The 27,326-nt window shown below is 52.2% G+C and overlaps 5 protein-coding genes across 30 annotated transcripts in view; 4 read left to right on the top strand and 1 right to left on the bottom strand.

Moving 5' to 3' along the window:
* UBAP2 (ubiquitin associated protein 2) overlaps positions 1–27,326 on the bottom strand; it is a 252,161-nt gene that overhangs the window by 140,045 nt on the left and 84,790 nt on the right. The gene's annotated exons all lie outside the window — the stretch shown is intronic.
* Positions 49–5,231, top strand: LOC144248209 (interferon-like). The gene is made up of 3 exons (XM_077790152.1): positions 49–81; positions 2,313–2,412; positions 4,648–5,231. Exons 1-3 carry the CDS (start codon positions 49–51, stop codon positions 5,229–5,231), a joined length of 717 nt encoding a protein of 238 aa, XP_077646278.1.
* On the top strand, positions 7,457–8,390 carry LOC144248208 (interferon-like). Its single transcript, XM_077790151.1, has one exon. It carries the CDS (start codon positions 7,659–7,661, stop codon positions 8,388–8,390), a length of 732 nt encoding a protein of 243 aa, XP_077646277.1. The 5' UTR covers positions 7,457–7,658.
* LOC144248207 (interferon-like) lies at positions 15,930–16,811 on the top strand. The gene has a single exon (XM_077790150.1). It carries the CDS (start codon positions 16,080–16,082, stop codon positions 16,809–16,811), a length of 732 nt encoding a protein of 243 aa, XP_077646276.1. The 5' UTR covers positions 15,930–16,079.
* LOC144248298 (interferon-like) lies at positions 24,380–25,442 on the top strand. Its single transcript, XM_077790339.1, has one exon. It carries the CDS (start codon positions 24,530–24,532, stop codon positions 25,259–25,261), a length of 732 nt encoding a protein of 243 aa, XP_077646465.1. The 5' UTR covers positions 24,380–24,529; the 3' UTR covers positions 25,262–25,442.

Raw genomic sequence — 27,326 nt, 5'->3', positions numbered from 1 at the left:
CACAGGCACTGGAGAGGAAGGAAGAGGAAATTTCTGTGCTACACATTCATGGACACCTACGAGACACTGGGGATACAGAAGGTATTGTTACCTGTGGAATTACCGCGTTCATCCGGACTGCAACCTCACCTGATGAACGGCAAGGGGATCATGGACACTGGGGAACTACTGTGGGAATGCCAATCACTATTTATCACAGAACTCTGTTTGCTTACTTATTTAACTCATTAATTAACTTAGTCGATTATTTATTTCTTTGGCTGGCCATTTATTTATTTATTTATTTATTTATTCTTTTGTTAGAAATAAAGACTTTTTGTAAAAACAAAAAAGAATGAAAAAGCTAAGCTGTGCTCACTGTGCTCCACGCTTAGACCTGACATGCAAAGACATGGTCCCCTCAGGCTGTGAGGGGATGAGTCTCTGTCCTGCAGCCCATCTTGCCAATGCATCCTGCCTGGATCAAAGGCTATGGATAGCACGCTCCCAGGGAATGGTGGTCCTGCAGCCCCCAGGCACCTCTTACAGCTGCCAGACCACTGGGGCACCCATTTGCCCCAAATGGCATGATTCCTGCCCTGCATACCTCCTTCTCTTCCACCACCTCGCTCTGCCTTCCAGACCCTCCAATAATGCAAAGCCTTGAAAGCCACCTCCAAACCATCATCCCACCAAAGATAACCATTCTGCAATGCCACAGCACTGCCTTAGAAGAAACAGGGTGGCACAGACAAGGTGCACCTCAAAGAAGCAAGGAGGGGACCCATAAAGGACTGCAGAGATTTGGACAATTCACCCCAACACATCATTAGCAAGCAAAGAGATCCATCATCCAAACACCCCCAACTCGATATGGTCCAAACCAACCAGCACAGCATTCCTCGTGAAGGGAACTGCCCACACATCACCAGCACCGGCTGCTCCTTCGCCCTCCAACTATCAATCCAGAAGCACCTCCCCAGGTCAGCAGCTCCAGCCTTCTCCTGCATGCCACAAAGAGATTGTTTTCCTGGGCTCAAACAACCTCCAGCACTGCGTCACTTCAAGGATACTGCTCCGTGCAAACGCAACTGATTGCTTCCCATTTAGCTGAGTGAAAAAACAACAGGACCAAATCGAGATTCATAGAATCACTAAGGTTGGAAAAGACCTCCAAGATCATCAAGCCCAGCCTTTGACCAAATACCATTAAGCCATATGATGAAGCGCCACATTTACTCCATTTTTGAACACTTTCAGCGGTGGTGACTCCACCACTTCCCCAGGGAGCCTGCTCCGATGCTTGACCACTCCTTCAGTGAAGAAATTTTCCCTAATATCCAACTTGAACCTCCACTGGGACATCTTGAGGCCATTTTTTTTTCCTATTGCTAGCTGCTGGGAGAAAAAAACAATTCCCATATGGTTATAACTTTCTTCTAGATCATCGTACAGAGTGATCCGGTTCTCCCAAACCTCCTTTTCCCCACACTAAACTCACCCAGTTCCCTCAGCTGCTCCCCATATGACTCGCTCTACAGACCCTTCCCCAGCTCCATTTCCTTCTCTGGACATGATCCAGCACCTCAGTGTCCTTCCTGCTGTGAGGAAACAAAGCTGAACACAAGATTCCAGCTGTGGCCTCACCAGTGCCCCCAGCACAGGGGGATGGCCACTGCCCTGCTCCTGCTGGCCACTGCCCGGCTCCTGCTGGCCACACCATTGCTGACACAAGCCCGGTGTCATTGGCCTTCTTGGCCACCTGGGCACACTCCAGCTCGTGTCCAGCCCTTGAAAACCTGCACCCCCAGGTCCTCTCCCATCCAGCAGTTTGCCAGACACGCTGTCCCAGCCTGGAGCTGCAGGCGGTTCCTGTGACCCAAGGGCAGGACCCAGCACTTGGCCTTGTTGAACCTCACACAACTGGCCCTGGCCCGTGGATCCAGAAGACAGTGCAGATCCTTCTGCAGAGCCTTCCTGCCCTCCAACAGAACAGCACACACGCCCAGCTTGGTGTTGTCCTCAAACTGACTAAAGGAGCTCTTGGATTCCCTCAAGAGCTCAGATCATCACCAAAGGTAAAAAACAGTACAGTACAGAGCCCTCAGTACAGAGTCCTGGGGGACACCACTAGGGACCAGCTGCCTGCTGCAAGGAATTCCATTCACCAGCACTCTCTGGGCCAGGCCAGCAGCCAGTTTTTAACTCAAGAATAGAGCGTCAAAGCCACAAGCAGCTGGTGTCTCCAGGAGAGTTCTGTGGGACACAGTGTTAAAGACTTTATTCCAAAGTGCAGGAAGTCAACGTTTCTGGACTTTCCCTCGTCCACTAAGAGGGGCACTGTGTTACAGAAGGAGATTGGGTCGGGCGGTTACGCCTTTGACAAACCCATGCTGGCTGGGCATGATCCCCTGGATCTCCTGGAGGTGCCATGTGATGGGCACTCAAGATCATCTCCATGATCTTCCCCAAGCACCAAGGTCAGGCTGACAGGCCCGTAGCTCCCTGGATTCCACTTCTGACCCTTCCTGAAGATAAGCGTAACACTGGCCACACTCCGGGTTCCTGGGGCCTCCTTTGTCAGCCAGGACTGATTGTAAATTACGGGCAGTGGCTTGGTGAGCTTTTCCACCAGCTCTCTTATATATTCAGGTACACAGCAGGACCCCTCAAGACGAAACTTCCACACTGTACCACTGTCCCCCTAATGCTCCTATCCAGAACTAACCTGCAATGTCAGGAATGAGGACCTCGTTGGTTCTGTCTTTTCTGAGGCAGCTGAAGGAACTAAATCACTCTCAGACAAAAACAGGAGCGGTGGTAATGACACAAGCTGGCATACAGGGAATTCAAACACAAAAGAAGAAATGCATTTGTGTAATTTTTTGTATTCTGGTGATACAACACCAGAATAGGGATTGGAGAGGTTGAGAGATAGCCATTCCTGGGCACATAGCTGAAAGCATCACTGGGCAAGGCCATGAGCAGGCTCTTCTGATACCACCTCCTCTCAGCGTCACACTGCACTTGGGATATCCAGGGCAAAACAGACAATGAAAATTAACTTTAAAAAACCCTTTATTGTTCAAAAGCAACAGCTTAGAGGAGACTTCTTCAACTCCATCACAATGAAAATCAAACTGCAAAAGGGAAGCAAGACACTGCAGAAGCTGCATCAACATTCAGTGCCTAGGTGCTCAGACCCAGAGCCACCTCTTCAGCTCTCTGACTTAACGAGCTCCTGAGGTTCCTGAGAAATAAACCATCAGTTTATTTAATACAACTCTATCAAAGGCTTAAAAGAGAGAATTTATTCATATAAACACAAAGAAAACAAGCATAGTGTAGGTAAAAAAACCAGAAAAATCTAATGGGAACTACAAAAAGACTTGGGAAGTGTCCCAGGCAGAATGGAAGCTTCCGACAACATTTATCAGGGAAGGCTTCCCACTGAGGTTCACAAAATGCCTCCTTGCTTGCTAAACTCCTTCTTAGAGAAGTCTGGAGGCAGCTTAATACAATCCTAGGCCCACAGTAGGTAAATGGTTCATCTCAAAAGAATTATATATGTGTAATTGACCTTTTATACAAATTTGTCCTGCAAGATGAGAGAAATATTTGTTTACACGTCTATCGAGGAAATATATGGGAAATATGGGAAAAACAAATAATTCAAATTAATCATGACAATACTCAAATAATTTTGATCAGAATTATCTAGGATCCATTACAGACAGTGGTAACTACTTGTACAGTGCTCCACTACCCCAATCCTTTGAAAGCCAGATTAATAACAAACTACAGAAAAAGGTAATTAATCCAATTACTTTTGTTTTACCTCAAGCAATAACCTAGAGGTGTGTCCCCACTCAAGGGACGAATCTCCAGGCACACTAATAGAAGGCTTGTGCTGAATACCCCGGCAGTAAAGGTCTGCAACTAGAATTTACGGGAAAAAATGATTGACCCAAATGCATTAAAAGCTGCAACAGCTCAATCAGCTCAGCAACTTAACAGAAATTTACGAGTTACTTACTAGATACTTACAAGTACCACTACTTCCTTTTTCAACACTAGGAACCAAGCTGACACATACTGACAAGCGTGCAAAAATCAGTAAGGAAACACTACTTGAAAAATCTTCAAAATATTAAACTTTAGAAGAGTTCAGCGAGATTTGACTTCAGCACTCTCCAAAACGAAAAAGTCTGTTCAACATCAGACATAGCTTTAGAAAAAAGGGAGAAGCCCAAGATACGATACTACAATTGATGCAGTGTCCTGTAAAGGGCAATAAAAGAAATTCAGCGGAACACATGATGAACGAGAGACGACCCCAGAGAGAAAGGAAAACCACAAGAAACACACAACATCATCGCAAATACATGATGTGGCACTAACGTAGGGTTCCACTACACCACAACCAACAGGCAAGAGGCAACCTCTAAAGGCAAAAAGAGAATTAACAACACCATCGCCAGCCACAGTCAACCCAAGAAAACACTGCCCAAGACCACCACAGCCACCAGCACAGACTGGAAAGCACGGCCGGAAACTCCCGGCAATCAGAAAGCGATGAAGGGAAAGCTGCCGCCGTACAAAGCCGGCAGCGCCCCAGCCACAGCCACCAGCAGCACCACTGAGCCTCACCGGGCTCCTCCTGCCCAGCACCACCCGACAGCACCCGCAGACCCAGCGTGGCTGTGCCCACAGCCACACAGCCACACAGCCACGGCTGCCGCACGCTGCACCTACTCCTCCTCCTCGCCTGCCAACGCCTCTGGACACACGACGACACCTTCCCCGGCGACGCACTCCGCCTCCTCCAGGACATGCCTCCCAGCCACACACAGCCCTGCCACCTCCAAGAGCCGCCCTTCTTCCCCGACACCCTCCTCCACCCCAACCTCGGCCCGCACCAAGCCGCCGCCACCGCCCTGCGCATCCTCCAGCGCCTCTTCCACACCCTCAGCTCCAACAGCACCCGCCAGCACTGGCCCAGCCACGCTCGCAACCTCCTCCTCAACAAACTGCAGCACCACATCCACCACCTGGAGCAACGCCTCCCCGACAACGCCCTGCTCTCCAAAGGACCACGCAACCCGCGGCTCGCCATCAACAAGTACTTCAGGGACATCCACCCCTCCCTCCACACCCACAGCCACAGCGCCTGCGCCTGGGACCATCTCTGCCTCGAAGCTCGTGCCTCTTTACGGCACCTCCACAACCTCACACGTGCCAGGCGCCGCTAGCGCAGACACCCACACTCCAACCCACACCTACCACCCAAACCCACCTCCAACCCCACGCCTCCTCTCACCTGGGACCAGAGACAGGGCTGCAACAACCGCACGCCACCCGCAGCCCCCAACCACTCCCTCTCCCATTGATTCAGCCTCTCCCAGTGATACGGGCAAAGGACTTTCTCCACTTATTTCTAGACTGATTTATTTATTTGTTTCTTTATTTATTGATACACGTATTTATTTTTCTACTTATTCACTTATTTATGCCGCTGAAAATAAAGACCTACGACAAAACACTTGCCATTCCCTCTCATCTCTCTAGCACAGCAACCAGTCTCTGGGCCAGCCAAAGCCATCCTCACTCCACACCTACCCCAAGCCTTCCTCCAAACCGCCTCTGCCCACTCTTCTCAATGGCACCTGACCAAGCAAGATGCTGTAGCAAACCCTTTGGAAAAACACTGCCAGCGGTTGGCCACCACCACAGAGTCCCAAAAAGAAAAGCACGCAAAGGCTGGGGAGCACCGCTGCACCTCATCTGCTTTATCCACAACGTGCTCCATCCATCCAATCCATGCCTCTCTGACTCACAGACAAGGATACAGGACACGGCCCAGCACTTTGCTCAAGCCCAGGCACACAAGCTCACTTGCTCTGCCCCTATCCACCACTGCTCTGTAGCCTTAGCCATAGAACATCACAAAAAATCACCAGGAATGGCGACTACGCAATTGGAATGCCATGCTCCCCATTACCGACCACCTCTTGGTTTTCCCTAGGCCTTAGCCGAGTCTGGTGACCAAGCACAACAGCCTCATCTTCTTGCCTGACACTGCGCTCAGCCGGACTGCTCTGTAGTTCCCACACTCTTCTGCTTTTCCCCTTATACAAAGGGAGGCTTATACCTCCCTTCTACCACTTACTGGGAACTTCAACTGACGGACACCAGATTTCAAAAACCAGGCACTGTGGCCCAGCAGCTCCATCTGACAGTTCCCTCAGGGCTCACGCATCAGCCTCTTCAGGTTCCATGGACTTGTGCACATTCAGGTTGCCACGACGGTCTCAAACTCGACCCTCTCCTACACCTGGGGATCTACAGGGATTTTCCGCGAGGACTCCCAGCATTTGCCTTGTGTGCCTTCGGCAGCCTGCCTGGAGATCACTGACGCACAAGGTGACAAACAACCGCTCACCTCCAAATTCTCTGTCCCCCAAAGGCCTAAAACTTTCAAATCCCACAATCTGCTCCAAGCAACAATCCCACCATTTCTCCACCAGGCCAGAGGGATCATCCCCTTGCAAGTCTCTGCACACCCCAAACACCTCTTCACCTTGCCGCAGATTTTGTGCATTTTTGGAAAGGCATCTGAAACTACTGGCAAACCTACAATACTCCAGCCAAAGAAGCCAAGCTCCCTCAGCCTTTCTCACAGGTCACGGCCTCTGGACCCCCGTGCATTTTCAGAGCCATCACCTTCCAAGGACACCACACCTCTCATAGACTAAAGAGCCCTGAACAGGACGCGCTGCTCCGAGCAAGGGCTCCAGCAGTCCCAAAGCGCAACCCCATTTCTTTCATGGGGGAATGTCCTCCTTTGACCTCTGGCCGCCTCAGCCACTGAGGCATGGATCTCAAAAGCAGACCGATGCTCCGGGGCCACAGCCATGGCACCAAGCGCGACAGCAACAGCAAAAGTTTTCCCTTTCCGCGACTTCTTCACTCAGCCTTTCTTGCCTGCCTTGTGGCTCGCTCCTCCCAAACACAGCAGGTGCAGTGCCTCCTTGCAAGGACACACTCAGGCCTCCAAGACCCACATGCACAGACAGCCCCTTGAACCCTGCCAGTGCCTCTGGGCGTTAACCGCAGGAGGGGAAACGCCGGCCCTCACCCACTGACATCACCGCACATCCCTTGCAACCACAAAAGGAAAACAGTGGCTAAGATGAAATTAAAGGCAAGCCTCAAAGTGAAAGGAAAAGTGACCACAACCAAAACCAGGGCTTTGCAAGTGGAAACGATGCTTGGGCACAAACAGAGACTCAGCTCAACAGCACAGACCTTGCAGCTGGCTCGGCAAGTGAAAGGATCGCCCAACACCCTCCCCAACGCACCTGACCCCCCAGCGCCTCTGGCCCAGAGCTTTCACAACCCCTTCCAGCCATGACTGACACTCGGCCCCAGCACACCGCTGCCACCACAATCCCCAACCACGGCCACCCCAACAAAACACTGCCCAAGACCACCACAGCCACCAGCACAGACTGGAAAGCACGGCCGGAAACTCCCGGCAATCAGAAAGCGATGAAGGGAAAGCTGCCGCCGTACAAAGCCGGCAGCGCCCCAGCCACAGCCACCAGCAGCAGCAGCACCACCGAGCCTCACCGGGCTCCTCCTGCCCAGCACCACCCGACAGCACCCGCAGACCCAGCATGGCTGTGCCCACAGCCACACAGCCACGGCTGCCGCACGCCGCACCGCCGCTCCTGCTCCTCCTCGCCGCTCTGGCCACCAGCCTCGCCTGCCAACGCCTCTGGACACACGACGACACCTTCCCCGGCGACGCACTCCGCCTCCTCCAGGACATGCCTCCCAGCCACACACAGCCCTGCCGCCTCCAAGAGCCGCCCTTCTTCCCCGACACCCTCCTCCACCCCAACCTCGGCCCGCACCAAGCCGCCGCCACCGCCCTGCGCATCCTCCAGCGCCTCTTCCACACCCTCAGCTCCAACAGCACCCGCCAGCACTGGCCCAGCCACGCTCGCAACCTCCTCCTCAACAAACTGCAGCACCACATCCACCACCTCAATCAATGCCTCCCCAACGACCCCCTGCTCTTCATAGGACAAAGCGACCCGCGGCTCACCATCAACAAGTACTTCGGGAAAATCCACGCCTTTCTCCAGGCACACAGCCACAGCGCCTGCGCCTGGGACCACGTCCGCCTCGAAGCTCGTGTCTGCTTACAACACGTGGACAAACTCATACGGCGCATGAAGCACCAAGCTGCTCTGGACCCCACTAAACCCACAGAGAACAAACACCCATCGCCAGCCAGCACCAGTAGCCATGGATTGAGTGGTGACAGCAGGAGCCCAGGCTGGGATCACTTGGTACCAGTCACACGTCTTCCAACCGATGAGCTGATGGGGAAAGGCCTATGAGCGTGGTGGCACTGGGGCCAGTATGTGGCACAGCCCACACCCAAACCACAGGCACTGGAGAGGAAGGAAGAGGAAATTTCTGTGCTACACATTCATGGACACCTACGAGACACTGGGGATACAGAAGGTATTGTTACCTGTGGAATTACCGCGTTCATCCGGACTGCAACCTCACCTGATGAACGGGAAGGGGATCATGGACACTGGGGAACTACTGTGGGAATGCCAATCACTATTTATCACAGAACTCTGTTTGCTTACTTATTTAACTCATTAATTAACTTAGTCGATTATTTATTTCTTTGGCTGGCCATTTATTTATTTATTTATTTATTTATTTATTTATTCTTTTGTTAGAAATAAAGACTTTTTGTAAAAACAAAAAAGAATGAAAAAGCTAAGCTGTGCTCATTGTGCTCCACGCTTAGACCTGACATGCAAAGACATGGTCCCCTCAGGCTGTGAGGGGATGAGTCTCTGTCCTGCAGCCCATCTTGCCAATGCATCCTGCCTGGATCAAAGGCTATGGATAGCACGCTCCCAGGGAATGGTGGTCCTGCAGCCCCCAGGCACCTCTTACAGCTGCCAGACCACTGGGGCACCCATTTGCCCCAAATGGCATGATGCCTGCCCTGCATACCTCCTTCTCTTCCACCACCTCGCTCTGCCTTCCAGACCCTCCAATAATGCAAAGCCTTGAAAGCCACCTCCAAACCATCATCCCACCAAAGATAACCATTCTGCAATGCCACAGCACTGCCTTAGAAGAAACAGGGTGGCACAGACAAGGTGCACCTCAAAGAAGCAAGGAGGGGACCCATAAAGGACTGCAGAGATTTGGACAATTCACCCCAACACATCATTAGCAAGCAAAGAGATCCATCATCCAAACACCCCCAACTCGATATGGTCCAAACCAACCAGCACAGCATTCCTCGTGAAGGGAACTGCCCACACATCACCAGCACCGGCTGCTCCTTCGCCCTCCAACTATCAATCCAGAAGCACCTCCCCAGGTCAGCAGCTCCAGCCTTCTCCTGCATGCCACAAAGAGATTGTTTTCCTGGGCTCAAACAACCTCCAGCACTGCGTCGCTTCAAGGATACTGCTCCGTGCAAACGCAACTGATTGCTTCCCATTTAGCTGAGTGAAAAAACAACAGGACCAAATCGAGATTCATAGAATCACTAAGGTTGGAAAAGACCTCCAAGATCATCAAGCCCAGCCTTTGACCAAATACCATTAAGCCATATAATGAAGCGCCACATTTACTCCATTTTTGAACACTTTCAGCGGTGGTGACTCCACCACTTCCCCAGGGAGCCTGCTCCGATGCTTGACCACTCCTTCAGTGAAGAAATTTTCCCTAATATCCAACTTGAACCTCCACTGGGACATCTTGAGGCCATTTTTTTTTCCTATTGCTAGCTGCTGGGAGAAGAAAACAATTCCCATATGGTTATAACTTTCTTCTAGATCATCGTACAGAGTGATCCGGTTCTCCCGAACCTCCTTTTCCCCACACTAAACTCACCCAGTTCCCTCAGCTGCTCCCCATATGACTCGCTCTACAGACCCTTCCCCAGCTCCATTTCCTTCTCTGGACATGATCCAGCACCTCAGTGTCCTTCCTGCTGTGAGGAAACAAAGCTGAACACAAGATTCCAGCTGTGGCCTCACCAGTGCCCCCAGCACAGGGGGATGGCCACTGCCCGGCTCCTGCTGGCCACACCATTGCTGACACAAGCCCGGTGCCATTGGCCTTCTTGGCCACCTGGGCACACTCCAGCTCGTGTCCAGCTCTTGAAAACCTGCACCCCCAGGTCCTCTCCCATCCAGCAGTTTGCCAGACACGCTGTCCCAGCCTGGAGCTGCAGGCGGTTCCTGTGACCCAAGGGCAGGACCCAGCACTTGGCCTTGTTGAACCTCACACAACTGGCCCTGGCCCGTGGATCCAGAAGACAGTGCAGATCCTTCCGCAGAGCTTTCCTGCCCTCCAGCAGAACAGCACTCACGCCCAGCTTGATGTTGTCCTCAAACTGACTAAAGGAGCTCTTGGATTCCCTCAAGAGCTCAGATCATCACCAAAGGTAAAAAACAGTACAGTACAGAGCCCTCAGTACGGAGTCCTGGGGGACACCATTAGGGACCAGCTGCCTGCTGCAAGGAATTCCATTCACCAGCACTCTCTGGGCCAGGCCAGCAGCCAGTTTTTAACTCAAGAACAGAGCGTCAAAGCCACAAGCAGCTGGTGTCTCCAGGAGAGTTCTGTGGGACACAGTGTTAAAGACTTTATTCCAAAGTGCAGGAAGTCAACGTTTCTGGACTTTCCCTCGTCCACTAAGAGGGGCACTGTGTTACAGAAGGAGATTGGGTCGGGCGGTTACGCCTTTGACAAACCCATGCTGGCTGGGCATGATCCCCTGGATCTCCTGGAGGTGCCATGTGATGGGCACTCAAGATGATCTCCATGAGCTTCCCCAAGCACCAAGGTCAGGCTGACAGGCCCGTAGCTCCCTGGATTCCACTTCTGACCCTTCCTGAAGATAAGCGTAACACTGGCCACACTCCGGGTTCCTGGGGCCTCCTTTGTCAGCCAGGACTGATTGTAAATTACGGGCAGTGGCTTGGTGAGCTTTTCCACCAGCTCTCTTATATATTCAGGTACACAGCAGGACCCCTCAAGACGAAACTTCCACACTGTACCACTGTCCCCCTAATGCTCCTATCCAGAAGTATCCTGCAATGTCAGGAATGAGGACCTCGTTGGTTCTGTCTTTTCTGAGGCAGCTGAAGGAACTAAATCACTCTCAGACAAAAACAGGAGCGGTGGTAATGACACAAGCTGGAATACAGGGAATTCAAACACAAAAGAAGAAATGCATTTGTGTAATTTTTTGTATTCTGGTGATACAACACCAGAATAGGGATTGGAGAGGTTGAGAGATACCCATTCCTGGGCACATAGCTGAAAGCATCACTGGGCAAGGCCATGAGCAGGCTCTTCTGATACCACCTCCTCTCAGCGTCACACTGCACTTGGGATATCCAGGGCAAAACAGACAATGAAAATTAACTTTAGAAAACCCTTTATTGTTCAAAAGCAACAGCTTAGAGGAGACTTCTTCAACTCCATCACAATGAAAATCAAACTGCAAAAGGGAAGCAAGACACTGCAGAAGCTGCATCAACATTCAGTGCCTAGGTGCTCAGACCCAGAGCCACCTCTTCAGCTCTCTGACTTAACGAGCTCCTGAGGTTCCTGAGAAATAAACCATCAGTTTATTTAATACAACTCTATCAAAGGCTTAAAAGAGAGAATTTATTCATATAAACACAAAGAAAACAAGCATAGTGTAGGTAAAAAAACCAGAAAAATCTAATGGGAACTACAAAAAGACTTGGGAAGTGTCCCAGGCAGAATGGAAGCTTCCGACAACATTTATCAGGGAAGGCTTCCCACTGAGGTTCACAAAATGCCTCCTTGCTTGCTAAACTCCTTCTTAGAGAAGTCTGGAGGCAGCTTAATACAATCCTAGGCCCACAGTAGGTAAATGGTTCATCTCAAAAGAATTATATATGTGTAATTGACCTTTTATACAAATTTGTCCTGCAAGATGAGAGAAATATTTGTTTACACGTCTATCGAGGAAATATATGGGAAATATGGGAAAAACAAATAATTCAAATTAATCATGACAATACTCAAATAATTTTGATCAGAATTATCTATGATCCATTACAGACAGTGGTAACTACTTGTACAGTGCTCCACTACCCCAATCCTTTGAAAGCCAGATTAATAACAAACTACAGAAAAAGGTAATTAATCCAATTACTTTTGTTTTACCTCAAGCAATAACCTAGAGGTGTGTCCCCACTCAAGGGACGAATCTCCAGGCACACTAATAGAAGGCTTGTGCTGAATACCCCGGCAGTAAAGGTCTGCAACTAGAATTTACGGGAAAAAATGATTGACCCAAATGCATTAAAAGCTGCAACAGCTCAATCAGCTCAGCAACTTAACAGAAATTTACGAGTTACTTACTAGATACTTACAAGTACCACTACTTCCTTTTTCAACACTAGGAACCAAGCTGACACATACTGACAAGCGTGCAAAAATCAGTAAGGAAACACTACTTGAAAAATCTTCAAAGTATTAAACTTTAGAAGAGTTCAGCGAGATTTGACTTCAGCACTCTCCAAAACGAAAAAGTCTGTTCAACATCAGACATAGCTTTAGAAAAAAGGGAGAAGCCCAAGATACGATACTACAATTGATGCAGTATCCTGTAAAGGGGCAATAAAAGAAATTCAGCGGAACATATGATGAACGAGAGACGACCCCAGAGAGAAAGGAAAACCACAAGAAACACACAACATCATCGCAAATACATGATGTGGCACTAACGTAGGGTTCCACTACACCACAACCAACAGGCAAGAGGCAACCTCTAAAGGCAAAAAGAGAATTAACAACACCATCGCCAGCCACAGTCAACCCAACAAAACACTGCCCAAGACCACCACAGCCACCAGCACAGACTGGAAAGCACGGCCGGAAACTCCCGGCAATCAGAAAGCGATGAAGGGAAAGCTGCCGCCGTACAAAGCCGGCAGCGTCCCAGCCACAGCCACCAGCAGCAGCACCACCGAGCCTCACCGGGCTCCTCCTGCCCAGCACCACCCGACAGCACCCGCAGACCCAGCGTGGCTGTGCCCACAGCCACACAGCCACACAGCCACGGCTGCCGCACGCCGCACCTACTCCTCCTCCTCGCCTGCCAACGCCTCTGGACACACGACGACACCTTCCCCGGCGACGCACTCCGCCTCCTCCAGGACATGCCTCCCAGCCACACACAGCCCTGCCGCCTCCAAGAGCCGCCCTTCTTCCCCGACACCCTCCTCCACCCCAACCTCGGCCCGCACCAAGCCGCCGCCACCGCCCTGCGCATCCTCCAGCGCCTCTTCCACACCCTCAGCTCCAACAGCACCCGCCAGCACTGGCCCAGCCACGCTCGCAACCTCCTCCTCAACAAACTGCAGCACCACATCCACCACCTGGAGCAACGCCTCCCCGACAACGCCCTGCTCTCCAAAGGACCACGCAACCCGCGGCTCGCCATCAACAAGTACTTCAGGGACATCCACCCCTCCCTCCACACCCACAGCCACAGCGCCTGGGACCATCTCCGCCTCGAAGCTCGTGCCTCTTTACGGCACCTCCACAACCTCACACGTGCCAGGCGCCGCTAGCGCAGACACCCACACTCCAACCCACACCTACCACCCAAACCCACCTCCAACCCCACGCCTCCTCTCACCTGGGACCAGAGACAGGGCTGCAACAACCGCACGCCACCCGCAGCCCCCAACCACTCCCTCTCCCATTGATTCAGCCTCTCCCAGTGATACGGGCAAAGGACTTTCTCCACTTATTTCTAGACTGATTTATTTATTTGTTTCTTTATTTATTGATACACGTATTTATTTTTCTACTTATTCACTTATTTATGCCGCTGAAAATAAAGACCTACGACAAAACACTTGCCATTGCCTCTCATCTCTCTAGCACAGCAACCAGTCTCTGGGCCAGCCAAAGCCATCCTCACTCCACACCTACCCCAAGCCATCCTCCAAACCGCCTCTGCCCACTCTTCTCAATGGCACCTGACCAAGCAAGATGCTGTAGCAAACCCCTTGGAAAAACACTGCCAGCGGTTGGCCACCACCACAGAGTCCCAAAAAGAAAAACACGCAAAGGCTGGGGAGCACCGCTGCACCTCATCTGCTTTATCCACAACGTGCTCCATCCATCCAATCCATGCCTCTCTGACTCACAGACAAGGATGCAGGACACGGCCCAGCACTTTGCTCAAGCCCAGGCACACAAGCTCACTTGCTCTGCCCCTATCCACCACTGCTCTGTAGCCTTAGCCATAGAACATCACAAAAAATCACCAGGAATGGCGACTACGCAATTGGAATGCCATGCTCCCCATTACCGACCACCTCTTGGTTTTCCCTAGGCCTTAGCCGAGTCTGGTGACCAAGCACAACAGCCTCATCTTCTTGCCTGACACTGCGCTCAGCCGGACTGCTCTGTAGTTCCCACACTCTTCTGCTTTTCCCCTTATACAAAGGGAGGCTTATACCTCCCTTCTACCACTTACTGGGAACTTCAACTGACGGACACCAGATTTCAAAAACCAGGCACTGTGGCCCAGCAGCTCCATCTGACAGTTCCCTCAGGGCTCACGCATCAGCCTCTTCAAGTCCCATGGACTTGTGCACTTTCAGGTTGCCACGACGGTCTCAAACTCGACCCTCTCCTACACCTGGGGATCTACAGGGATTTTCCGCGAGGACTCCCAGCATTTGCCTTGTGTGCCTTCGGCAGCCTGCCTGGAGATCACTGACGCACAAGGTGACAAACAACCGCTCACCTCCAAATTCTCTGTCCCCCAAAGGCCTAAAACTTTCAAATCCCACAATCTGCTCCAAGCAACAATCCCACCATTTCTCCACCAGGCCAGAGGGATCATCCCCTTGCAAGTCTCTGCACACCCCAAACACCTCTTCACCTTGCCGCAGATTTTGTGCATTTTTGGAAAGGCATCTGAAACTACTGGCAAACCTACAATACTCCAGCCAAAGAAGCCAAGCTCCCTCAGCCTTTCTCACAGGTCACGGCCTCTGGACCCCCGTGCATTTTCAGAGCCATCACCTTCCAAGGACACCACACCTCTCATAGACTAAAGAGCCCTGAACAGGACGCGCTGCTCCGAGCAAGGGCTCCAGCAGTCCCAAAGCGCAACCCCATTTCTTTCATGGGGGAATGTCCTCCTTTGACCTCTGGCCGCCTCAGCCACTGAGGCATGGATCTCAAAAGCAGACCGATGCTCCGGGGCCACAGCCATGGCACCAAGCGCGACAGTAACAGCAAAAGCTTTCCCCTTCCGCGACTTCTTCACTCAGCCTTTCTTGCCTGCCTTGTGGCTCGCTCCTCCCAAACACAGCAGGTGCAGTGCCTCCTTGCAAGGACACACTCAGGCCTCCAAGACCCACATGCACAGACAGCCCCTTGAACCCTGCCAGTGCCTCTGGGCGTTAACCGCAGGAGGGGAAACGCCGGCCCTCACCCACTGACATCACCGCACATCCCTTGCAACCACAAAAGGAAAACAGTGGCTAAGATGAAATTAAAGGCAAGCCTCAAAGTGAAAGGAAAAGTGACCACAACCAAAACCAGGGCTTTGCAAGTGGAAACGATGCTTGGGCACAAACAGAGACTCAGCTCAACAGCACAGACCTTGCAGCTGGCTCGGCAAGTGAAAGGATCGCCCAACACCCTCCCCAACGCACCTGACCCCCCAGCGCCTCTGGCCCAGAGCTTTCACAACCCCTTCCAGCCATGACTGACACTCGGCCCCAGCACACCGCTGCCACCACAATCCTCAACCACGGCCACCCCAACAAAACACTGCCCAAGACCACCGCAGCCACCAGCACAGACTGGAAAGCACGGCCGGAAACTCCCGGCAATCAGAAAGCGATGAAGGGAAAGCTGCCGCCGTACAAAGCCGGCAGCGCCCCAGCCACAGCCACCAGCAGCAGCAGCACCACCGAGCCTCACCGGGCTCCTCCTGCCCAGCACCACCCGACAGCACCCGCAGACCCAGCATGGCTGTGCCCACAGCCACACAGCCACGGCTGCCGCACGCCGCACCGCCGCTCCTGCTCCTCCTCACCGCTCTGGCCACCAGCCTCGCCTGCCAACGCCTCTGGACACACGACGACACCTTCCCCGGCGACGCACTCCGCCTCCTCCAGGACATGCCTCCCAGCCACACACAGCCCTGCCGCCTCCAAGAGCCGCCCTTCTTCCCCGACACCCTCCTCCACCCCAACCTCGGCCCGCACCAAGCCGCCGCCACCGCCCTGCGCATCCTCCAGCGCCTCTTCCACACCCTCAGCTCCAACAGCACCCGCCAGCACTGGCCCAGCCACGCTCGCAACCTCCTCCTCAACAAACTGCAGCACCACATCCACCACCTCAATCAATGCCTCCCCAACGACCCCCTGCTCTTCATAGGACAAAGCGACCCGCGGCTCACCATCAACAAGTACTTCGGGAAAATCCACGCCTTTCTCCAGGCACACAGCCACAGCGCCTGCGCCTGGGACCACGTCCGCCTCGAAGCTCGTGTCTGCTTACAACACGTGGACAAACTCATACGGCGCATGAAGCACCAAGCTGCTCTGGACCCCACTAAACCCACAGAGAACAAACACCCATCGCCAGCCAGCACCAGTAGCCATGGATTGAGTGGTGACAGCAGGAGCCCAGGCTGGGATCACTTGGTACCAGTCACACGTCTTCCAACCGATGAGCTGATGGGGAAAGGCCTATGAGCGTGGTGGCACTGGGGCCAGTATGTGGCACAGCCCACACCCAAACCACAGGCACTGGAGAGGAAGGAAGAGGAAATTTCTGTGCTACACATTCATGGACACCTACGAGACACTGGGGATACAGAAGGTATTGTTACCTGTGGAATTACCGCGTTCATCCGGACTGCAACCTCACCTGATGAACGGCAAGGGGATCATGGACACTGGGGAACTACTGTGGGAATGCCAATCACTATTTATCACAGAACTCTGTTTGCTTACTTATTTAATTCATTAATTAACTTAGTCAATTATTTATTTCTTTGGCTGGCCATTTATTTATTTATTTATTTATTTATTTATTTATTTATTTATTTTTTTGTTAGAAATAAAGACTTTTTGTAAAAACAAAAAAGAATGAAAAAGCTAAGCTGTGCTCATTGTGCTCCACGCTTAGACCTGACATGCAAAGACATGGTCCCCTCAGGCTGTGAGGGGATGAGTCTCTGTCCTGCAGCCCATCTTGCCAATGCATCCTGCCTGGATCAAAGGCTATGGATAGCATGCTCCCAGGGAATGGTGGTCCTGCAGCCCCCAGGCACCTCTTACAGCTGCCAGACCACTGGGGCACCCATTTGCCCCAAATGGCATGATGCCTGCCCTGCATACCTCCTTCTCTTCCACCACCTCGCTCTGCCTTCCAGACCCTCCAATAATGCAAAGCCTTGAAAGCCACCTCCAAACCATCATCCCACCAAAGATAACCATTCTGCAATGCCACAGCACTGCCTTAGAAGAAACAGGGTGGCACAGACAAGGTGCACCTCAAAGAAGCAAGGAGGGGACCCATAAAGGACTGCAGAGATTTGGACAATTCACCCCAACACATCATTAGCAAGCAAAGAGATCCATCATCCAAACACCCCCAACTCGATATGGTCCAAACCAACCAGCACAGCATTCCTCGTGAAGGGAACTGCCCACACATCACCAGCACCGGCTGCTCCTTCGCCCTCCAACTATCAATCCAGAAGCACCTCCCCAGGTCAGCAGCTCCAGCCTTCTCCTGCATGCCACAAAGAGATTGTTTTCCTGGGCTCAAACAACCTCCAGCACTGCGTCGCTTCAAGGATACTGCTCCGTGCAAACGCAACTGATTGCTTCCCATTTAGCTGAGTGAAAAAACAACAGGACCAAATCGAGATTCATAGAATCACTAAGGTTGGAAAAGACCTCCAAGATCATCAAGCCCAGCCTTTGACCAAATACCATTAAGCCATATAATGAAGCGCCACATTTACTCCATTTTTGAACACTTTCAGCGGTGGTGACTCCACCACTTCCCCAGGGAGCCTGCTCCGATGCTTGACCACTCCTTCAGTGAAGAAATTTTCCCTAATATCCAACTTGAACCTCCACTGGGACATCTTGAGGCCATTTTTTTTTCCTATTGCTAGCTGCTGGGAGAAGAAAACAATTCCCATATGGTTATAACTTTCTTCTAGATCATCGTACAGAGTGATCCGGTTCTCCCGAACCTCCTTTTCCCCACACTAAACTCACCCAGTTCCCTCAGCTGCTCCCCATATGACTCGCTCTACAGACCCTTCCCCAGCTCCATTTCCTTCTCTGGACATGATCCAGCACCTCAGTGTCCTTCCTGCTGTGAGGAAACAAAGCTGAACACAAGATTCCAGCTGTGGCCTCACCAGTGCCCCCAGCACAGGGGGATGGCCACTGCCCTGCTCCTGCTGGCCACTGCCCGGCTCCTGCTGGCCACACCATTGCTGACACAAGCCCGGTGCCATTGGCCTTCTTGGCCACCTGGGCACACTCCAACTCGTGTCCAGCTCTTGAAAACCTGCACCCCCAGGTCCTCTCCCATCCAGCAGTTTGCCAGACACGCTGTCCCAGCCTGGAGCTGCAGGCGGTTCCTGTGACCCAAGGGCAGGACCCAGCACTTGGCCTTGTTGAACCTCACACAACTGGCCCTGGCCCGTGGATCCAGAAGACAGTGCAGATCCTTCCGCAGAGCTTTCCTGCCCTCCAGCAGAACAGCACTCACGCCCAGCTTGATGTTGTCCTCAAACTGACTAAAGGAGCTCTTGGATTCCCTCAAGAGCTCAGATCATCACCAAAGGTAAAAAACAGTACAGTACAGAGCCCTCAGTACGGAGTCCTGGGGGACACCATTAGGGACCAGCTGCCTGCTGCAAGGAATTCCATTCACCAGCACTCTCTGGGCCAGGCCAGCAGCCAGTTTTTAACTCAAGAACAGAGCGTCAAAGCCACAAGCAGCTGGTGTCTCCAGGAGAGTTCTGTGGGACACAGTGTTAAAGACTTTATTCCAAAGTGCAGGAAGTCAACGTTTCTGGACTTTCCCTCGTCCACTAAGAGGGGCACTGTGTTACAGAAGGAGATTGGGTCGGGCGGTTACGCCTTTGACAAACCCATGCTGGCTGGGCATGATCCCCTGGATCTCCTGGAGGTGCCATGTGATGGGCACTCAAGATCATCTCCATGAGCTTCCCCAAGCACCAAGGTCAGGCTGACAGGCCCGTAGCTCCCTGGATTCCACTTCTGACCCTTCCTGAAGATAAGCGTAACACTGGCCACACTCCGGGTTCCTGGGGCCTCCTTTGTCAGCCAGGACTGATTGTAAATTACGGGCAGTGGCTTGGTGAGCTTTTCCACCAGCTCTCTTATATATTCAGGTACACAGCAGGACCCCTCAAGACGAAACTTCCACACTGTACCACTGTCCCCCTAATGCTCCTATCCAGAAGTATCCTGCAATGTCAGGAATGAGGACCTCGTTGGTTCTGTCTTTTCTGAGGCAGCTGAAGGAACTAAATCACTCTCAGACAAAAACAGGAGCGGTGGTAATGACACAAGCTGGAATACAGGGAATTCAAACACAAAAGAAGAAATGCATTTGTGTAATTTTTTGTATTCTGGTGATACAACACCAGAATAGGGATTGGAGAGGTTGAGAGATACCCATTCCTGGGCACATAGCTGAAAGCATCACTGGACAAGGCCATGAGCAGGCTCTTCTGATACCACCTCCTCTCAGCGTCACACTGCACTTGGGATATCCAGGGCAAAACAGACAATGAAAATTAACTTTAAAAAACCCTTTATTGTTCAAAAGCAACAGCTTAGAGGAGACTTCTTCAACTCCATCACAATGAAAATCAAACTGCAAAAGGGAAGCAAGACACTGCAGAAGCTGCATCAACATTCAGTGCCTAGGTGCTCAGACCCAGAGCCACCTCTTCAGCTCTCTGACTTAACGAGCTCCTGAGGTTCCTGAGAAATAAACCATCAGTTTATTTAATACAACTCTATCAAAGGCTTAAAAGAGAGAATTTATTCATATAAACACAAAGAAAACAAGCATAGTGTAGGTAAAAAAACCAGAAAAATCTAATGGGAACTACAAAAAGACTTGGGAAGTGTCCCAGGCAGAATGGAAGCTTCCGACAACATTTATCAGGGAAGGCTTCCCACTGAGGTTCACAAAATGCCTCCTTGCTTGCTAAACTCCTTCTTAGAGAAGTCTGGAGGCAGCTTAATACAATCCTAGGCCCACAGTAGGTAAATGGTTCATCTCAAAAGAATTATATATGTGTAATTGACCTTTTATACAAATTTGTCCTGCAAGATGAGAGAAATATTTGTTTACACGTCTATCGAGGAAATATATGGGAAATATGGGAAAAACAAATAATTCAAATTAATCATGACAATACTCAAATAATTTTGATCAGAATTATCTATGATCCATTACAGACAGTGGTAACTACTTGTACAGTGCTCCACTACCCCAATCCTTTGAAAGCCAGATTAATAACAAACTACAGAAAAAGGTAATTAATCCAATTACTTTTGTTTTACCTCAAGCAATAACCTAGAGGTGTGTCCCCACTCAAGGGACGAATCTCCAGGCACACTAATAGAAGGCTTGTGCTGAATACCCCGGCAGTAAAGGTCTGCAACTAGAATTTACGGGAAAAAATGATTGACCCAAATGCATTAAAAGCTGCAACAGCTCAATCAGCTCAGCAACTTAACAGAAATTTACGAGTTACTTACTAGATACTTACAAGTACCACTACTTCCTTTTTCAACACTAGGAACCAAGCTGACACATACTGACAAGCGTGCAAAAATCAGTAAGGAAACACTACTTGAAAAATCTTCAAAGTATTAAACTTTAGAAGAGTTCAGCGAGATTTGACTTCAGCACTCTCCAAAACGAAAAAGTCTGTTCAACATCAGACATAGCTTTAGAAAAAAGGGAGAAGCCCAAGATACGATACTACAATTGATGCAGTGTCCTGTAAAGGGCAATAAAAGAAATTCAGCGGAACATATGATGAACGAGAGACGACCCCAGAGAGAAAGGAAAACCACAAGAAACACACAACATCATCGCAAATACATGATGTGGCACTAACGTAGGGTTCCACTACACCACAACCAACAGGCAAGAGGCAACCTCTAAAGGCAAAAAGAGAATTAACAACACCATCGCCAGCCACAGTCAACCCAAGAAAACACTGCCCAAGACCACCACAGCCACCAGCACAGACTGGAAAGCACGGGCGGAAACTCCCAGCAATCAGAAAGCGATGAAGGGAAAGCTGCCGCCGTACAAAGCCGGCAGCGCCCCAGCCACAGCCACCAGCAGCACCACCGAGCCTCACCGGGCTCCTCCTGCCCAGCACCACCCGACAGCACCCGCAGACCCAGCGTGGCTGTGCCCACAGCCACACAGCCACACAGCCACGGCTGCCGCACGCCGCACCTACTCCTCCTCCTCGCCTGCCAACGCCTCTGGACACACGACGACACCTTCCCCGGCGACGCACTCCGCCTCCTCCAGGACATGCCTCCCAGCCACACACAGCCCAGCCGCCTCCAAGAGCCGCCCTTCTTCCCCGACACCCTCCTGCACCCCAACCTCGGCCCGCACCAAGCCGCCGCCACCGCCCTGCGCATCCTCCAGCGCCTCTTCCACACCCTCAGCTCCAACAGCACCCGCCAGCACTGGCCCAGCCACGCTCGCAACCTCCTCCTCAACAAACTGCAGCACCACATCCACCACCTGGAGCAACGCCTCCCCGACAACGCCCTGCTCTCCAAAGGACCACGCAACCCGCGGCTCGCCATCAACAAGTACTTCAGGGACACCCACCCCTCCCTCCACACCCACAGCCACAGCGCCTGGGACCACCTCCGCCTCGAAGCTCGTGCCTCTTTACGGCACCTCCACAACCTCACACGTGCCAGGCGCCGCTAGCGCAGACACCCACACTCCAACCCACACCTACCACCCAAACCCACCTCCAACCCCACGCCTCCTCTCACCTGGGACCAGAGACAGGGCTGCAACAACCGCACGCCACCCGCAGCCCCCAACCACTCCCTCTCCCATTGATTCAGCCTCTCCCAGTGATACGGGCAAAGGACTTTCTCCACTTATTTCTAGACTGATTTATTTATTTGTTTCTTTATTTATTGATACACGTATTTATTTTTCTACTTATTCACTTATTTATGCCGCTGAAAATAAAGACCTACGACAAAACACTTGCCATTCCCTCTCATCTCTCTAGCACAGCAACCAGTCTCTGGGCCAGCCAAAGCCATCCTCACTCCACACCTACCCCAAGCCATCCTCCAAACCGCCTCTGCCCACTCTTCTCAATGGCACCTGACCAAGCAAGATGCTGTAGCAAACCCCTTGGAAAAACACTGCCAGCGGTTGGCCACCACCACAGAGTCCCAAAAAGAAAAACACGCAAAGGCTGGGGAGCACCGCTGCACCTCATCTGCTTTATCCACAACGTGCTCCATCCATCCAATCCATGCCTCTCTGACTCACAGACAAGGATGCAGGACACGGCCCAGCACTTTGCTCAAGCCCAGGCACACAAGCTCACTTGCTCTGCCCCTATCCACCACTGCTCTGTAGCCTTAGCCATAGAACATCACAAAAAATCACCAGGAATGGCGACTACGCAATTGGAATGCCATGCTCCCCATTACCGACCACCTCTTGGTTTTCCCTAGGCCTTAGCCGAGTCTGGTGACCAAGCACAACAGCCTCATCTTCTTGCCTGACACTGCGCTCAGCCGGACTGCTCTGTAGTTCCCACACTCTTCTGCTTTTCCCCTTATACAAAGGGAGGCTTATACCTCCCTTCTACCACTTACTGGGAACTTCAACTGACGGACACCAGATTTCAAAAACCAGGCACTGTGGCCCAGCAGCTCCATCTGACAGTTCCCTCAGGGCTCACGCATCAGTCTCTTCAGGTCCCATGGACTTGTGCACATTCAGGTTGCCACGACGGACTCAAACTCGACCCTCTCCTACACTGGCCTGGGGATCTACAGGGATTTTCCGCGAGGACTCCCAGCATTTGCCTTGTGTGCCTTCGGCAGCCTGCCTGGAGATCACTGACGCACAAGGTGACAAACAACCGCTCACCTCCAAATTCTCTGTCCCCCAAAGGCCAAAAACTTTCAAATCCCACAATCTGCTCCAAGCAACAATCCCACCATTTCTCCACCAGGCCAGAGGGATCATCCCCTTGCAAGTCTCTGCACACCCCAAACACCTCTTCACCTTGCCGCAGATTTTGTGCATTTTTGGAAAGGCATCTGAAACTACTGGCAAACCTACAATACTCCAGCCAAAGAAGCCAAGCTCCCTCAGCCTTTCTCACAGGTCACGGCCTCTGGACCCCCGTGCATTTTCAGAGCCATCACCTTCCAAGGACACCACACCTCTCATAGACTAAAGAGCCCTGAACAGGACGCGCTGCTCCGAGCAAGGGCTCCAGCAGTCCCAAAGCGCAACCCCATTTCTTTCATGGGGGAATGTCCTCCTTTGACCTCTGGCCGCCTCAGCCACTGAGGCATGGATCTCAAAAGCAGACCGATGCTCCGGGGCCACAGCCATGGCACCGAGCACGACAGTAACAGCAAAAGCTTTCCCTTTCCGCGACTTCTTCACTCAGCCTTTCTTGCCTGCCTTGTGGCTCGCTCCTCCCAAACACAGCAGGTGCAGTGCCTCCTTGCAAGGACACACTCAGGCCTCCAAGACCCACATGCACAGACAGCCCCTTGAACCCTGCCAGTGCCTCTGGGCGTTAACCGCAGGAGGGGAAACGCCGGCCCTCACCCACTGACATCACCGCACATCCCTTGCAACCACAAAAGGAAAACAGTGGCTAAGATGAAATTAAAGGCAAGCCTCAAAGTGAAAGGAAAAGTGACCACAACCAAAACCAGGGCTTTGCAAGTGGAAACGATGCTTGGGCACAAACAGAGACTCAGCTCAACAGCACAGACCTTGCAGCTGGCTCGGCAAGTGAAAGGATCGCCCAACACCCTCCCCAACGCACCTGACCCCCCAGCGCCTCTGGCCCAGAGCTTTCACAACCCCTTCCAGCCATGACTGACACTCGGCCCCAGCACACCGCTGCCACCACAATCCTCAACCACGGCCACCCCAACAAAACACTGCCCAAGACCACCGCAGCCACCAGCACAGACTGGAAAGCACGGCCGGAAACTCCCGGCAATCAGAAAGCGATGAAGGGAAAGCTGCCGCCGTACAAAGCCGGCAGCGCCCCAGCCACAGCCACCAGCAGCAGCAGCACCACCGAGCCTCACCGGGCTCCTCCTGCCCAGCACCACCCGACAGCACCCGCAGACCCAGCATGGCTGTGCCCACAGCCACACAGCCACGGCTGCCGCACGCCGCACCGCCGCTCCTGCTCCTCCTCGCCGCTCTGGCCACCAGCCTCGCCTGCCAACGCCTCTGGACACACGACGACACCTTCCCCAGCGACGCACTCCGCCTCCTCCAGGACATGCCTCCCAGCCACACACAGCCCTGCCGCCTCCAAGAGCCGCCCTTCTTCCCCGACACCCTCCTCCACCCCAACCTCGGCCCGCACCAAGCCGCCGCCACCGCCCTGCGCATCCTCCAGCGCCTCTTCCACACCCTCAGCTCCAACAGCAACCGCCAGCACTGGCCCAGCCACGCTCGCAACCTCCTCCTGAACAAACTGCAGCACCACATCCACCACCTCAATCAATGCCTCCCCAACGACCCCCTGCTCTTCATAGGACAAAGCGACCCGCGGCTCACCATCAACAAGTACTTCGGGAAAATCCACGCCTTTCTCCAGGCACACAGCCACAGCGCCTGCGCCTGGGACCACGTCCGCCTCGAAGCTCGTGTCTGCTTACAACACGTGGACAAACTCATACGGCGCATGAAGCACCAAGCTGCTCTGGACCCCACTAAACCCACAGAGAACAAACACCCATCGCCAGCCAGCACCAGTAGCCATGGATTGAGTGGTGACAGCAGGAGCCCAGGCTGGGATCACTTGGTACCAGTCACACGTCTTCCAACCGATGAGCTGATGGGGAAAGGCCTATGAGCGTGCTGGCACTGGGGCCAGTATGTGGCACAGCCCACACCCAAACCACAGGCACTGGAGAGGAAGGAAGAGGAAATTTCTGTGCTACACATTCATGGACACCTACGAGACACTGGGGATACAGAAGGTATTGTTACCTGTGGAATTACCGCGTTCATCCGGACTGCAACCTCACCTGATGAACGGCAAGGGGATCATGGACACTGGGGAACTACTGTGGGAATGCCAATCACTATTTATCACAGAACTCTGTTTGCTTACTTATTTAATTCAGTAATTAACTTAGTCAATTATTTATTTCTTTGGCTGGCCATTTATTTATTTATTTATTTATTTATTTATTTATTTATTTATTTTTTTGTTAGAAATAAAGACTTTTTGTAAAAACAAAAAAGAATGAAAAAGCTAAGCTGTGCTCATTGTGCTCCACGCTTAGACCTGACATGCAAAGACATGGTCCCCTCAGGCTGTGAGGGGATGAGTCTCTGTCCTGCAGCCCATCTTGCCAATGCATCCTGCCTGGATCAAAGGCTATGGATAGCACGCTCCCAGGGAATGGTGGTCCTGCAGCCCCCAGGCACCTCTTACAGCTGCCAGACCACTGGGGCACCCATTTGCCCCAAATGGCATGATGCCTGCCCTGCATACCTCCTTCTCTTCCACCACCTCGCTCTGCCTTCCAGACCCTCCAATAATGCAAAGCCTTGAAAGCCACCTCCAAACCATCATCCCACCAAAGATAACCATTCTGCAATGCCACAGCACTGCCTTAGAAGAAACAGGGTGGCACAGACAAGGTGCACCTCAAAGAAGCAAGGAGGGGACCCATAAAGGACTGCAGAGATTTGGACAATTCACCCCAACACATCATTAGCAAGCAAAGAGATCCATCATCCAAACACCCCCAACTCGATATGGTCCAAACCAACCAGCACAGCATTCCTCGTGAAGGGAACTGCCCACACATCACCAGCACCGGCTGCTCCTTCGCCCTCCAACTATCAATCCAGAAGCACCTCCCCAGGTCAGCAGCTCCAGCCTTCTCCTGCATGCCACAAAGAGATTGTTTTCCTGGGCTCAAACAACCTCCAGCACTGCGTCGCTTCAAGGATACTGCTCCGTGCAAACGCAACTGATTGCTTCCCATTTAGCTGAGTGAAAAAACAACAGGACCAAATCGAGATTCATAGAATCACTAAGGTTGGAAAAGACCTCCAAGATCATCAAGCCCAGCCTTTGACCAAATACCATTAAGCCATATGATGAAGCGCCACATTTACTCCATTTTTGAACACTTTCAGCGGTGGTGACTCCACCACTTCCCCAGGGAGCCTGCTCCGATGCTTGACCACTCCTTCAGTGAAGAAATTTTCCCTAATATCCAACTTGAACCTCCACTGGGACATCTTGAGGCCATTTTTTTTTCCTATTGCTAGCTGCTGGGAGAAGAAAACAATTCCCATATGGTTATAACTTTCTTCTAGATCATCGTACAGAGTGATCCGGTTCTCCCGAACCTCCTTTTCCCCACACTAAACTCACCCAGTTCCCTCAGCTGCTCCCCATATGACTCGCTCTACAGACCCTTCCCCAGCTCCATTTCCTTCTCTGGACATGATCCAGCACCTCAGTGTCCTTCCTGCTGTGAGGAAACAAAGCTGAACACAAGATTCCAGCTGTGGCCTCACCAGTGCCCCCAGCACAGGGGGATGGCCACTGCCCGGCTCCTGCTGGCCACACCATTGCTGACACAAGCCCGGTGCCATTGGCCTTCTTGGCCACCTGGGCACACTCCAACTCGTGTCCAGCTCTTGAAAACCTGCACCCCCAGGTCCTCTCCCATCCAGCAGTTTGCCAGACACGCTGTCCCAGCCTGGAGCTGCAGGCGGTTCCTGTGACCCAAGGGCAGGACCCAGCACTTGGCCTTGTTGAACCTCACACAACTGGCCCTGGCCCGTGGATCCAGAAGACAGTGCAGATCCTTCCGCAGAGCTTTCCTGCCCTCCAGCAGAACAGCACTCACGCCCAGCTTGATGTTGTCCTCAAACTGACTAAAGGAGCTCTT

Source organism: Lonchura striata, chromosome Z, assembly GCF_046129695.1.
Source record: "Lonchura striata isolate bLonStr1 chromosome Z, bLonStr1.mat, whole genome shotgun sequence".
NCBI classification, from domain to species: domain Eukaryota; kingdom Metazoa; phylum Chordata; class Aves; order Passeriformes; family Estrildidae; genus Lonchura; species Lonchura striata.
The sequence above is the reverse complement of the archived record's forward strand: the minus strand, read 5'-3'. Positions and strand labels throughout refer to the sequence as shown.